Source organism: Sorex araneus, chromosome 1 (genome assembly GCF_027595985.1).
Source record: "Sorex araneus isolate mSorAra2 chromosome 1, mSorAra2.pri, whole genome shotgun sequence".
Classification (NCBI taxonomy): domain Eukaryota; kingdom Metazoa; phylum Chordata; class Mammalia; order Eulipotyphla; family Soricidae; genus Sorex; species Sorex araneus.
In genome coordinates, this window is record NC_073302.1 from 41,514,875 (window position 1) to 41,528,898 (window position 14,024).

General features: G+C 43.8%; 1 protein-coding gene across 1 annotated transcript in view; it reads left to right on the forward strand.

Annotated features, from left to right (window-relative positions):
* Positions 1 to 2,590: 2,590 nt before the first annotated feature.
* Positions 2,591 to 14,024, forward strand: part of RIGI (RNA sensor RIG-I) — a 42,524-nt gene continuing 31,090 nt past the window's right edge. Inside the window, exons 1-4 of the mRNA XM_055140452.1 lie at positions 2,591 to 2,822; positions 9,190 to 9,324; positions 11,685 to 11,866; positions 13,425 to 13,572. Coding sequence (XP_054996427.1) covers positions 2,693 to 2,822; positions 9,190 to 9,324; positions 11,685 to 11,866; positions 13,425 to 13,572 — 595 coding nt within the window. The 5' untranslated portion in view covers positions 2,591 to 2,692. The remainder of the gene's footprint in view (positions 2,823 to 9,189; positions 9,325 to 11,684; positions 11,867 to 13,424; positions 13,573 to 14,024) is intronic.

The following is a 14,024-nucleotide window of genomic DNA, read 5'->3' on the forward strand; positions in this document are numbered from 1 at the left end:
AAGGGAGACCCTTTTTCTCTTAGCTCTGTATATCCAGTGTTCTTTACAGTAGTTGACAAATAGTGTTTTTGTAAATGTGTCAGATAAGTTAATGCCCAGGGAGGGAGGGAGCGTCTAAAACTGAGTTCTTCCCATCATCATTCTGTGACTCTTCTCTCCTGGCCTTGGTCAAATTTTACTTCTTTTTTGGGGGAAGAGGGGTGGGAATCACACCCAGCGATGCATGGGGGTTACTCCTGGCTCTGCACTCAGGAATTACTCCTAGCGGTGCTTGAGGGACCATATGGGATGCTAAGGATCGAACCTGGGTGCAAGAAACGCCTTACCCGCTGTACTATAGCTCCAACCTCCAAATTTTACTTCTAAATATGCCAAACGACTCCATTTCTGGGACTTTAGCTCTTTCAGATTCACTACACTATAACTGTTGATGTTTTAAAAATCCATGTTTTTTCTTTTTAAAATTTTTTGGCTTTGGGGGATGACATCAGCAGTGCACAGGGATTACTCCTGGCTCTGCACTCAGGAATCACTCTTCGTGGTACTCTGGGGACCACAAGGATGCATGCAAGGCAAGCAGCCCTACTCATTGTACTATTGCTCCAGCCCCTAAAAATCCATTTTCTGGGTTGGAGAGAGCACGAGGGGTTAAAATATTTGCCGTGTACACAGCTGAGCCTGGTTTGGTCCCCAGCACCACCTGTGGTTCCCTCAGTATTATCCTAGGAGTGATCCGGAGCGCAGACCCAGGAGTAAGCCCTGGGTACATAAGGGTGTTCACACCATTCCCTCAAGAAAAAGAACAAGTGCTTGAAGGCACTGGGGAAAATTCAAAACGCAAAAACAGTGAATTGGGCCACTGAAAACTAACCTTGATGAAAGAGAATAGCATTTATATGGTGTTTCTTCTGGAGAACCTCCTGGCAGAGGAACTCTGGCAGAGAGCCAGAGTTCGTGCAGGGTCTGAGCTCTGCAACTATTAGAGTGATGTCATGGAGGGAAATGACAGAAAGGAAACTGAAAGGGGACGGGCATGCAAACTTCCGAAAAGTCCTTAGTCGACCTTGCAGTGCATGATACTAGAGTGACACCATGGAGGGAAATGAAAGGGGACCTGCTAATATACACTGCTGCCACTTCAGGAAACAGTTGGAAACTGAGTCCCACCTGCTTAGGGACTCAATTTCCAAACGTGTTTTCCAAGGGAATTAAAGGCCCTACAGCAGAATAATTAGTAGAGCTAGTAAGTCAGTTTAGCAATTTGCATGATACAAGGCCTGGAAATACTTACATGTCTATGTGCCAGCAACACATTTGAAATTTGATGATGATAAGTACATGCAAATAGCTCTTCAGTGAATTAAAAATGGGTCAGTGTGATACCTCCAAGGGCTAGAGCACCACAACCCTGAATTCCATCCAGGGAACCTTAAGTTTCCATCCAGGAGAGGAAGCAGCCCTTGCATTCTGGCCAAGGGGGCTGGCTCCTGCAGCCTCTGAACAAAGTAGCTGCTGGCTGTTATTTCTTCTGGAGTCCTCTCACTGCTGCCCAGAATGCAAAGTGCACCCCCATTTTGCAGAACAGGCAGCGTCCTTTGTCAAGTTTAAAATGTGTCCTTCCAGACCAGGAGGTCTGCTCGACGGCTTGGAAACTGGCCTCACATGCTGGGAGAAAAGGCAGCTGACAGAGAAGGGAATACCAAGTAAAGGATGTTGGGAGGACCCATGCAGGTTGAAAAATGCATGCTGAAGTAGACTATAGACCAAACATGATGGCCACTCAATACCTCTATCACAAACTACAACACCCAAAAGGAGAGAGAACAAAAGGGAATGCCCTGTCACAGAAGCAGGGTGGGGAGGTGGGGGGTGGGGTGTATGTGGTGGGAGGGATATTGGGAACATTGATGGAGGAGAATGGGCACTGGTGGAGGGACGAGCAAACGATCATTGTATAACTGAAATGGAAACACGAAAGTTTGTAAGTTTGTAACTGTACCCCACGGTGATTCACTAATAAAAAATTTAAAAAGTAATAAATAAAATAAAATAAAATGATGTCCTTCCAACTGGGAGAAGGAATTGCACCTACAAACATTTTTTTTTCAAAGCCAAGAAAATGTTGTCATTTACAAAATTAACCCGTGCATTTTCAATTCTATCTAAACTTGATCGCTATAAAGGCAAAGCATAAAGGTAAAATAAAATGAGATTCAAAAAGCAATTGGGGCTGGAGCAATAGCACAGCGGGTAGGGCGTTTGCCTTGCACGCGGCCGACCCGGGTTCGATTCCCAGCATCCCATATGGTCCCGAGTACCGACAGGAGTAATTCCTGAGTGCAGAGCCAGGAGTAACCCCTGTGCATCGCCAGGTGTGACCCAAAAAGAAAAAGAAAAAAGCAATTTCCTGGGGTGGGAGTGGGGGTGAATCCTCTTCGGTCTGTATTTGGTCCAATAGCGGGCTCTGGCAAAATCAGGCGGTCAGGAGTTTGCAATGGGCGCTGAGCACGTTTGCAGGGCCAAGTGCCAGAAACCAGTTTCCTGCCCCACCTCCACTTCCTGTCGCCTGCAACTGGTTGCGGTTTCGATTCTGCGAGGTTTTGGTTTCCTTACAGCTGCCACTCCCAGCACCGGGAAACCTCCGCTCCTCGCTAGGCTTTAAAAGGTCTGCGGCCCGAGAAAGGTTGGGGAGATGGAGGGGAACCGAGCTGCAGAGATGACACCCGGAGAGCGGGAAAATCTCATCGCCTTCAGGGACTACGTTATAAAGATTCTGGACCCTACCTACATCCAGTGCTACGTAGCCACTTGGCTTAGCGAGGGTGAGTGGTCCCCAGCAGCGTCCAGTCCACCTCCTAAGGCAGGGGGGGGAAAATCCAGAACTTGTTTTTTCCCTACCCCGCACCCTCCCCGACCTCCTTTGAACTAATACAGGTAGCCTGCGATGAAGGAACTCGGAGTTTGTGCTAAAGTCTCAGCATTTTGCGATTATTTATTTATTTTTTTTTTAATTCAGAGATGGGATCTGTAGTCCAGGAAAGCCTGGGAGCGTCTGAGGGGTAAGCCGAGTCCCCGCGAGGTGGAATGACTCGCTTAGCGGTGCACGCCTGTGCGCGTTTAGGCTGTGGAAACAAATCGCCATCCGTTTCTTCCATTTGTGTTTGTCTTTGTGCTGACGTCAGAGACCCAGAGAGATTAAAACGCCTTTCTCTGCAGTACCGCACAGCTCATGGTTTGGGCCGTGGGCGCTTGGTTTAAAAGGCCGTCAGAGCTCCGCGGAGGTTTTCCCTGGCTCTGCTGGGTCTTCCTTGCACTTCCAAAAGCATCGGAAACTTCATTTAAAAGGAGTAGGACTCCCAGCACGGAATGGATTTGGGTTTTTGCAAAATGCTTCCAACTCGCTTTTGAAGAGCATGATGAAGAGCAGGGGAAAGAGGGGAAGGGGCGTGTGCCTGGGAGGGGTAGAGAGGAGAAGGGATTTGACAGCTTCTTTAAGGCTCCAAGAGTCTTGGTACATTCTTGACTTGGGGCAGTTTTTTTGTGTGTGTTTGTTTTTTTCATTTTTGTTTCTTTAAAGCGTATTAAAACAAACATGTAATCTGAGTTATAGTGGCTGGGTTGTAGTGAGGAATTGAAAGAATATCACCAACAAAAGTGGATTTCTGCTTTCTAGTTGTGCTCAGAAAGAAGTAACAAAATGATGTCTATCAGTGAAGTGGGAATAGTCTGCACCTTAAAATGTAAGCCCAGGCAATTTCTTTTGGAAATTTTTGGAGTGAGTGACACACTTAACTAACTGGTAGGAATCCCATTCTTTGATGTTTATTAACAGATATTATCTAGCATTGAGAGTTATAGACTCATAACTACATTATGAACAAGAAATAATCCTTTTAGGAACTGAAGGGCCAGTAATGAACATAATAGAGGTGCTTCCTGTTCTAATAAAGACTAGAGAATACCTGTAAAAGCAAATAGCTCAAATAAAGTGTAGGGTGTGCTTTGATGATAACTGCTATTGGAAAATTTAGATTGGATCTCTACCTTGTCTGAAGACAGCAGGCAAAGCATTCAGTCATGCTGTATGTACCTGAGATCTAAAGTAGGAATGAGAATTTTCTGGAAGAGACTAAAGAGATTGCAGGTAAAAGTCTCATTTATTGTGCAAAGTCTAAGGTAACAGATAATGCATTGTGTTCCGGGTTCCAGAGATGTGACTAGTGTGACTGAGGCAAGGAGAGAGAGGTCTGAGATAAGGGAAATGAGGCCCCTGAGACAGATGGAAGTGAGAACACGAACAGCTTTGAATTGATTCACTGAAAGTTTTGAGGGAAGACAAAAATCATGTTTTTGTTGTAGAAAAACAATCTGACTGCATCTAGAGGAATGAATAAGATAGACATAAGATAAGAATAAATTGGGGCTGGAGAGATAGCACAGCGGGTAGGGCGTTTGCCTTGCATGCGGCTGACCCGGGTTCAAATCCCAGCATCCCATATGGTCCCCTGAGCACGGCCAGGGGTAATTCCTGAGTGCAGAGCCAGGAGTAACCCCTGTGCATCGCCAGGTGTGACCCAAAAAGCAAAAAAAAAAAAAAAAAAAAAAGATAAGAATAAATTGATGAATAGATTTCAATATACTAGAGAGCATGGAAACACTGGAGACTGGAAATCCAGTTTAAAGAAGAGGAGTCAGAGGAATGGGAGAGGTGGATTGATTCACAAGATGCTGGAAACATACAAAGTGTTTATTCATGAAGACTCTGGGAGGTAGGTAGGTGATGACAGTGGAGAAAGACTCCAGCGTTTCTGGCTAAGATCCCTGAGGGAAAGAACGACTGTGTGATAAAGGCCATGTGGAGACACAGGTTTGCACTAGATTACGGTCCAGATCTGTACAAGGAGAGATGGTCATGGTGTTGACCGCATATAGATATGGTGCTCAGGGGGAAAGTCTAGGGCCAGGAAATCATTTGTGTAGAGTTGCTCTCTAGAGCAATGGGAGAGGGTGAGATTCCCCATTGGAATGTCAGTAGAAAGAGCCTGGAACAGAATCTTGAGAAAGCTGATCCTTTATGAAGAGAGCCTACAGGAGCATTGGTCCATGGTTGGAAGCCTGCCTCGAGTGCTACGGAAGAAGACAGTTGGGATAGAGAAGGGACCACTGTGACAAAGATAGTTGGAAATGACCATTCTGGATAAGGACTGTGTGCTGAAAATAGGTAAAGGAACAAACATGATAACCTCTCAGTATCTATATTGCAAACCCCAAAAGGAAAGAGGGAGAAAGAGTCAAAGTCAGAGAGAAGGATGAAAGAGGAAGGGAGGGAAGGAGGGAGGGAGGGAAGGAGGGAGGGAGAGAGAGAGAGAGAGAGAGAGAGAGAGAGAGAGAGAGAGAGAGAGAGAGAGAGAGAAGGAAAGTGCCTGCCACAGAGACAAGCTGGGGGTGATAGTGGTGGGGTAAAACTGGGGACACTGGTGGTGGGAAATATGCACTGGTGGAGGGATGGATGTTGGAACCATTGTATGACTGAAACAAACCATGAACAGCTTTGTAATTGTTTGCCTCCATGGTCATTCAGTGGAGGAGCAGGAGAAGTAGGAGGAGGAGAAGGAGGAGGAAGAAGAGGAGGGGGAAGAGGAGGAGGAGGAGGAGGAGGAGGAGGAGGAGGAGGAGGAGGAGGAGGGAGAAGTAGTGACCCCATGAGCGAGAGAGATGGAACAGTGGTTTAGGCATTTTGCCCTTCACATAATGGACTCTGATTCAATCACTGGCAACTTGTGTGTCCCCTGAGCACAGCCTGGAATGATGATCCCTGAGCACAGAGCCAGGAGTAAGCACTAAGCATAACTGGGAGTGGCCCAAGCCCCTACCCTCCAAGTCAAACTAAATGAAAGTGAATATTTATCCAGTACTTCAGGAACATATTTTGAACATATGCATAACATGAACCAGGTGCTTGGTTGATATTAGAATGCAATTCATAAAGACAAAGATACAACATGTTCATGGTCACAATCTTAGGGAGAAGATGGGTTCTCAGACTATTGCTGTACACTGTACAGTATCAGTGCCATAGCAGAGTCACATAATGAGATCAAGACATACCAGACTAGAGACCAAGAAATTCTGCCTTGGAAAGCTATGTATGGCATCACAGAGTGATGAGGTCAGCAAGGAGTGGGAACTGCAGTCCATGATGGAATTTAATTGATATTTCAAGTACTTTGGAGAAAAGTCTTACTACATATAGTCACAGATACTTGGAGCTGAGTTGCTCCAGTATCAGGATGGCCCAACAATATGCAAAGTAAATCTAAACTATCAAGGATTTGTCAAGTTTTTCCTGGGAAGCTTTCTACTGTTCCTGGAACATATCTGAACATCCATGTGGAGGATCAGAAATGGTTGGCTGTTGCTTAGGGATGAACAAATGGTAGTGACAGGTGTGGGGTGTGGTCCAGCTGTAAGGACTGAGTTGAAGAACATGATTAACCATCTCCAAAGATCAGAGTAAAATTGTGCAGGGACTGGGACAGGTGGCAAGATAGGTTGCTGTTATGGGTTGACATGTCTCCCACCCCCAAAGATAAGTCAGAGTCCTGACCATGGTGCTTCAGAATGCTGCCTGATTTGGAAACTGATTTGCCAGAGGTGAATCATTTAGATGAGATTATACTGGAGTAGGGTGGGTTTTAATCAAATGTGATTGGTGACCTCTTGAAACACCAGGTCTGTGAAGAGAGGCAGAGATAGGCTTGATGTGGCCACAGACAGAGAGGAAGGGAATGTGAGGGAAGTGGCAAGGGTTGGAGTGCAGTGGCTCTAAGCTAGGGAGTGCCATCAACTACTAACTACGAGGGGCTGGAAGAATGCAAGGTCTGTTTCCTAGACCCGGGGTTTTCAACCTTTGCACGTCTGCTTACATCCTCTAGTCTCTGCACTAGAGGACCAGCAGTTAGTAACCACAGCACTACATCTGTGGTTCTCAATCATTTTTACACCTGAAGACAAACATTGGTCCATGGGGCAGGGGTTGAGAACACTGATGTGATAACTGCATGAATGGGGGAGAAGTTTCAGTGGACAGCCAGGCAGTGTCTACAGGTTGAAGAATAACAGCGCCCTAGAGTCCTTGGAAGAAACTTTGCCTGTCCGATACCTAGATTCCACACATTGGCCTCCAAAACTGCCAGAGAATAAGTATCTATTTGTTTTGAAGTTATCCAGTTTGCAGTAATTTGTTAGTGCAGCCATAGAAAGCTAATAAAGATGGTTGAAGTTTTTTTAAAAAAGTGCTGACTTACTTCCCTCCTTCTGTGACTCAATCTCACACTACATAAGGTATCCTGAGCAGTGCCCGGATTGATCCCTAAAAACTTCCGAGTGTGGGATCCTTCCCAAAAATGTGTAAAAATTGGAGTTATCACAAATTGATGGCGAGAATTCAAATGGAACAGCTCTGTTGGACATCAATTTGATAATTTCTTACAGTATTAAACATGAGTCACCATATCCAGTAGCTATCCCCCATATTGGTATTTCTCAAAAGAAATAAATATGTTCATCTATGACAATTCTTGTACAAGAGTGTTTACAGTATTACTCTTCCTAAGAATCAAAATGTAGGAACCACCAAAATGCCCTAACTGATGAGAATACAGATAACTTATGATCTAGCTATGTGCAGGATTGTTACTCAGCAGTAGAAAGAACTAATTATATGTGTTACAACAGAATAAACTTAGAAAGCATTGTGCTAAGTGGAATAAAGTAGCTATAAAGACCACATACTGTATGATTCCATTTATGTGAAACATCTAGCAGAGGCAAATCCATGAAGTGAGATTAGTGGTTGTCTGGGGCTAAGAGAAGAGCCTGGGGAGGGACTACTAAGGGGTACAAGATTTCTTCTTCTGTTAATGAAAATGTTCTAAAATTAGAGAGCAGTGATGAATTACTAAGTTTAAAGACCATTGAACTTTACACTTTAGAAAAATTAATTTTATGAGGCCAAAGAAGTAACATATTCATTAAGGTATTTGCCTTACTTCCCTCCCTCTGTGGCTCAATCTCACACCACATAAGGCATCCTGAGCACTGCCTGGAGTAATCCCTGAAAACTTCTGGGTGTGGGATCCTTTCCCCAAAGAAATCACTGTATCACTATGTCACTGTCATCCCGTTGCTCATCGATTTGTTCAAGCGGGCACCAGTAATGTCTCCATTATGAGACTTGTTGTTACTGTTTTTGGCATATGGAATACGCCACGGGTAGCTTGCCAGGCTCTGCTGTGAGGGTGGGATACTCTCGGTAGCTTGCCGGGCTCTCCGAGAGGGATAGCCGTATGCAAGGCAAAAGCCCTACCACTGTGCTATCACTCCAAAAATAGCAACAACAACAAAAAAAGAAAGATTCATGTTATGGTTGCCAGAGACATTGCTAGAGAGCTCTTGAGCTAGAGTTGGGATCAACTCCCTTCCTTTCTTCCTGTATTCATTCAACATGCTTTTGTTGAGTGCCTATTATGTGGGCGGTCCGCCTCTACGATCTGAGGATACATTGGTCAAGCAGCACCACAACTGGTGTACTCCCTTCACATTGACTTCCTGTCGGCAATGCCAGAAATGGGAATTCGTTGAGACCTGGACTTACCAAGGTAGCAGCCTGGTCCCGCTCTTCAGGGTCAGTGGAGTGAGCCCGTGGTGTCCGTGTGTCCATCTCCAGGGTGGGGGATCAAATTCATTGTGTTTCTCTTTAGTTCCTTTTGCCCTATCTTTGATGCCGTATATCCTGTCTTGTTTTGTTTTGTTTTAAAGCAAAAACCTGTAAAAATGACCAGGGACAGATCTCTATTCCTAATGCTCTGTTTGGTTCCCCAGCTAATGCACACTTAGCTGTTTCAGGAATCCTTTGTTTCATCCAGCCCCATGCTCTAGCTACTCCTTCCTGGTTGTGGAGAGACTTTTCCAGTTATCTTGAAGAAACCCCTCTTAAGGACTGCAAGTCGAGCCAGACTTCCATCCTGGAAGCTTCCAAACAGGATGGCAGAGTGGGTTGGTGAAGACTGGGGAGATGTCTGAGTAGACATTGCTACCTTCTCGTGCTGGGATAGGAGAAGATTCAGCAACAACCCTTCTGGAATTCTCTCACAGTGAGTTTTCTTTCCATCTTGTTCCTGTTTGTAGAGAAGCTGCAGTTCATCCAGACTGAGAAAAACAACAAGGGCGCCACAGAAGCTGCTTCAATTTTTTTCAAGTATTTATTGGAGCTCCAGGAGGAAGGTTGGTTCCGTGCGTTTCTGGATGCCCTTCACCAAGCAGGTTAGTTCGTTCTTTCTGCTCATAGGTTGGAGAATGTTATTTGACTTCCAGGATTTTGAAATTATATTAACTTGGTGAACTGGAGGCCATGCTCGGTCAGGGCTGACTCCTGGCTCTGTGTTGAGGGATCAGTAGTAACAGGGCTCAGGGAACCATATGGGGTGCCGGGGATAGAATTTGAACAGGCCTACATGCAAGGGAAGCACCCTACCAGCTGTACTATTGCTCTGGCTGCATTTTTTCTTGGAATAATATGGAATAATACAGAAGAAAGTAAGCTCCTAAGAATAGGAATTAAGACTTTTATTTCTTTTTAACCTCTTTTCTATTTTGCACTGACACTAACATGTTGATTTGATTTATTTAAAGACAATTATGAGACATAGGTGAGGACCCTGGGGCACTTTTTTTATTTGATTTTTTAAAAAATTTTATTTTATCACCATGTGGAAAGTTATGAAGTTCTCAGGTTTATGTCTCAGTTATACAGTATTCAAACACCATCCCTTCACCAGTGCCCATATTCCACCAAAAACCCCAGTATACCCCCCGCCCCCCACCCCAACTATATAACTGATGAATTTCACTTCATTTTCTCTTCACCTTGATTACGTTCCATATTTCAACACAAAACTCACTATTGTTGTGGGAGTTATACCCCCAAACAAGATAGCCCTACTAAGGAAGCATTTGATAATTAGTTTTCCATTAAAAGATTGTATGTTTTCAGGTTTTAGAAAAGGTCGGATGTGTCCCAGTCCCGAATCCCGGAGCCGTGTTAGTTGCTGCTCAGGAGAAGGTGTGCTGGCTGCACCTCCTCCGTCCGGCTCCCCAGTGTTGCTGGCCCCAATTCGGGTCCGGAGCATTTTCCGGGCCGCGTTGCTCACCTGGGGCACTTTGGAAGGAATATTTTATAGTAAGAGCAAATGTCACACTTCACATTTATCCTAATACTTCCTTCTTAAATGGTACATAAGATGAATATCAACTATTTTTTTGAGAGGGACAGACATAGAAAGATTGCATTCATTTGTGGAATATAAAGTAACAGAATGGGAGACTTACACCCAAGAATAATAGAGATGAATAGCGGGAGGGTTGCTCCACGGCTTGGAAGCCAGCCTCATGTGCTGGGGAAAAAGGCAACTCAGACAGAGAAGGGACCATGCTGGGTCTTGGAGGGCCCGCTCGGGTTGGGAGCTGCATACTGAGAGTAGACTACAGACCAAATGATGGCCATTCAATCCCTCAATTGCAAACCACAACACCCATAAGGAGAGAGAGAGAGCAAAAGGGAATGTCCTGTCACAGAGGTGGGGTGGGGGGAGGGATGCGGTGGGAGCAGTAGGAGGGATACCAGGATCATGTTGGTAGAGAATGAGCACTGGTGAAGGGATGGATTCTCGATCATTGTATGACAGAAACGTAAGCACGAAAGTTTGTAAGTCTGTAACTGTACCCAACGGCGATTCATTAAAATAAGTAAATAAGTAAATAAAATTTTTAAAAAGAAATACTCTAAATAAAAACTACAAGTCACTGTTATGACTTGCTATTGTTTGATTTCTATATTTGTAGCACTGTTGTCCTGTTGTTCATCGATTTGCTCGAGCAGGCACCAGTAACGTCTCCATTGTGAGACTTGTTGTTACTGTTTTTGGCATATCGAATATGCCAGGGGTAGCTTTCCAGGCTCTGCTGTGTGGGCGAGATACTCTCGGTAGCTTGCCGGGCTTTCGGAGAGTGATGGAGGAATCAAACCCACATTGGCCACGTGCAAGGGAAACGCCCGACCCGCTGTGCTATCGCTCCAGCTATGCCAATCGGGTGTCCGCACTAAGTTCGGGTTTCTATATTTAGCCATATAAAACAATCTCCCCCCCCAAAAAAAAAGATGAATATCAACTTTTCTTTTTGCATGGTCATTAATAAATGAGGTGATTTATAGATTCTAAAAAATTCTCTTCCTGTAATTCCAAACATATTACTAATATGTTTTTTTAAGTAAACCATTTTATTTGGAGGTTTTAGGAAAGGGAAAAAGGAAAGAGAGAAAGGTCACAAGAAAGAGAGCAAGTGAGTGAGCTAGAGAGAGAGAGAGAGAGTGAGAGAATAACGCGTTCAAGAGAGAATTCGGGTTTTCCAAAGGTAGAGAGAGCTCCTCCACATATCTCAGCATTAGATAGGGAAGCATGAAAGCACACAACTCAAGAGGGGAGAAGATATGGGCGACATATGTTTAGATGCCAGATGTGCTAGACCACATGGTCACAAGCAGCAAATGAGTCTGAGCAGCATATGCACCTATCTTGAAGTAATTTTTAGTCTCATGAGAGTCCCATTTGCTCCTTGCTTTTCAGGTTATTCTGGACTCTGTGAAGCCTTTGAAAATTGGGATTTTAAAAAAATTGATGACCTGGAGGACTATAGATTGCTCTTAAGGCGTTTACAACCAGAATTTAAAACCATAGTTGATCCATTAGATCTCCTGCCTCATATAGATGAATGTCTAATCACTCAGGAATATGAAGAAATTTCACAGGTAATTAATTAATATAAAATGTCCAGATTTGGGGAATAATTTGAATATGGGAAATTTCTTTTTTCCATTTTTCATCTTGAGAAAGGAAATTGAAATCCACAAAACCCAATTTCTCAAATAGTACCCTGAATAGAACTTTGTTTATTTAGTTTTGGTTTTTTGGCCACATGAAGCTGCACACAAGTTTACTCCTGGCTCTGTATTTTGGGGTCACTCCTGGCTGTGCTCAGGAGACCAGATGTGGTGACTGGGAACCAACTTGCCTTACCCACTTATTGCTTATTTGGAACTGAGCAATATTTTTGTCACAAATTCGTCTCTTTTCAGGTGTGTCCTATTTTCATCTAAGATCATTTTAATAATTTTATGAATAATGTTTTCTGAAAATCTTAATAAAATAGAACAGTTTAGTAAAGTAAAAGAAAAAAATCTTTTAACTTCAAAGGCTTAAGTGTTTAGGCTCTGGAGAGAAAGAAATTTTGTTGTAATCCTAGCTCAGCCACTCTTGATATGATCTTGAGCAAATTTACTTATTCTTTCTAAGCCTCTATTTCTTCATGTTTAAGATGAAAATAATAATAATAATAGCACCTTGTCAATGTGATGCATTTTATTTGTTTGGTCATATCCAGCAGTGCTCAAGAGATTATCCAGATTCAGTGTTCAGGGGTTTGCTTCTGGAAGTATTAGAAGGCATATTTGGTACCAAAGATCAAATCCAGTTCTCTGGCAATTAGACTCAGTTCCACTCAGTCTATTTCATTCTTTGCCCCCTTTCTATGATATTTTATAAGGACAATTTGTGGAAGTTCCACTACCTTGACGAAAATATTTATCGATATTTTGTCATATCCTTCTAATTTGCTCTCTTTTTTTCCTTTTGGGTCACACATGGTGATGCACAGGGGTTACTCCTGCCTCTGCACTCAGGAGTCACCCCTGGTGGTGCTTAGGGGACCATATGGCGATGCTGGGAATCGAACCCGGGTCGGCCGCATGCAAGGCAAATAAATGCCCTACCTACTGTGCTATTGCTCCAGCCCCTAACTTGCTCTTTATACTATTATTTTGAATGTTTGTCATATAAATAGATTGTCTTCCACTGCTATTGATGATGATAAATCTTAGAGGTGGCAAGAGTGGTTTGTTTCTCATTGTGATACACATGTAGGGGACAAGGATGAGGGAAAGAGTATTTTAAAAGACTCTTGGGTGGGATGAAAGCGGACATGAATAGGGCCAGAGCAATAGTGCAATGGATAGGGCGTTTGCCTTGCACACAGTCAACCTGGGTTTGATCCTCTACATCCCATCTTGTCCCTCAGCACTGTCAGGAGTAAATTTCTGAGCACGGAACCAAAAGTAAGTCCTGAGTGTTGCTGACTGTGACCCAACCCCCAAACCAAAAGGAAATAAAAAGGGACATGAATACTTACAGAACCATAGTATGCAAGGCTTTAAAAATCAGATAGTATTTGAATTGATAGTTCTTCAGTAAAACTTATGAAATTAAGAACACTTAAATCCTTGATAATGAATTGCGGTTGTTTTGCTTAAGATTTGTTCCTCCAAGGGACGAATGGCAGGTGCAGAGAAATTGGTTGACTGCCTCATAAGGTCGGATAAGAGCAATTGGCCCAAAATGTTGCAGCTTGCTTTGGAGAGAGAAAATAGCAAATTCAGTGAACTGTGGATTGTCGAGAAAGGTAGGCTATTAGAAGAAAGAGTTCTGAGGGCGGGAGGGTCTGCACATGCTCAGATCTCTTTATCATTTCTACTCAGGGCTTCCTCATTCCTGCTTGATTTTCATTCCTTGTCAGAGAGGAAAGCATCCTGGAGCACTTTTTTCATGTGATGCCCAAGGCAACATCAGGATGAAATTGAGTGCTGACTGACAGGTGGTTATTCACCTGCAGAAGTGGTTTGATTGTATGAAACTTTTCAAAGTGGACTAGGGCAAATGGCCCCATCCAGAATGAACTCATTGCTTCCCGGTAAAGAGGCAGAATCTGACTTCCAGCTCAGAATAAATTCAGGGTTTAAAGGATCAAAGAAATAGCTAGAGAACAGCTCACTTCCTTTTCTGAGTGCAAAATGAGAGACAGTCCCTGTTTCTCCGGCCTGGAAGCCACCTGGAACTCTGGAATGGGAATGAGAA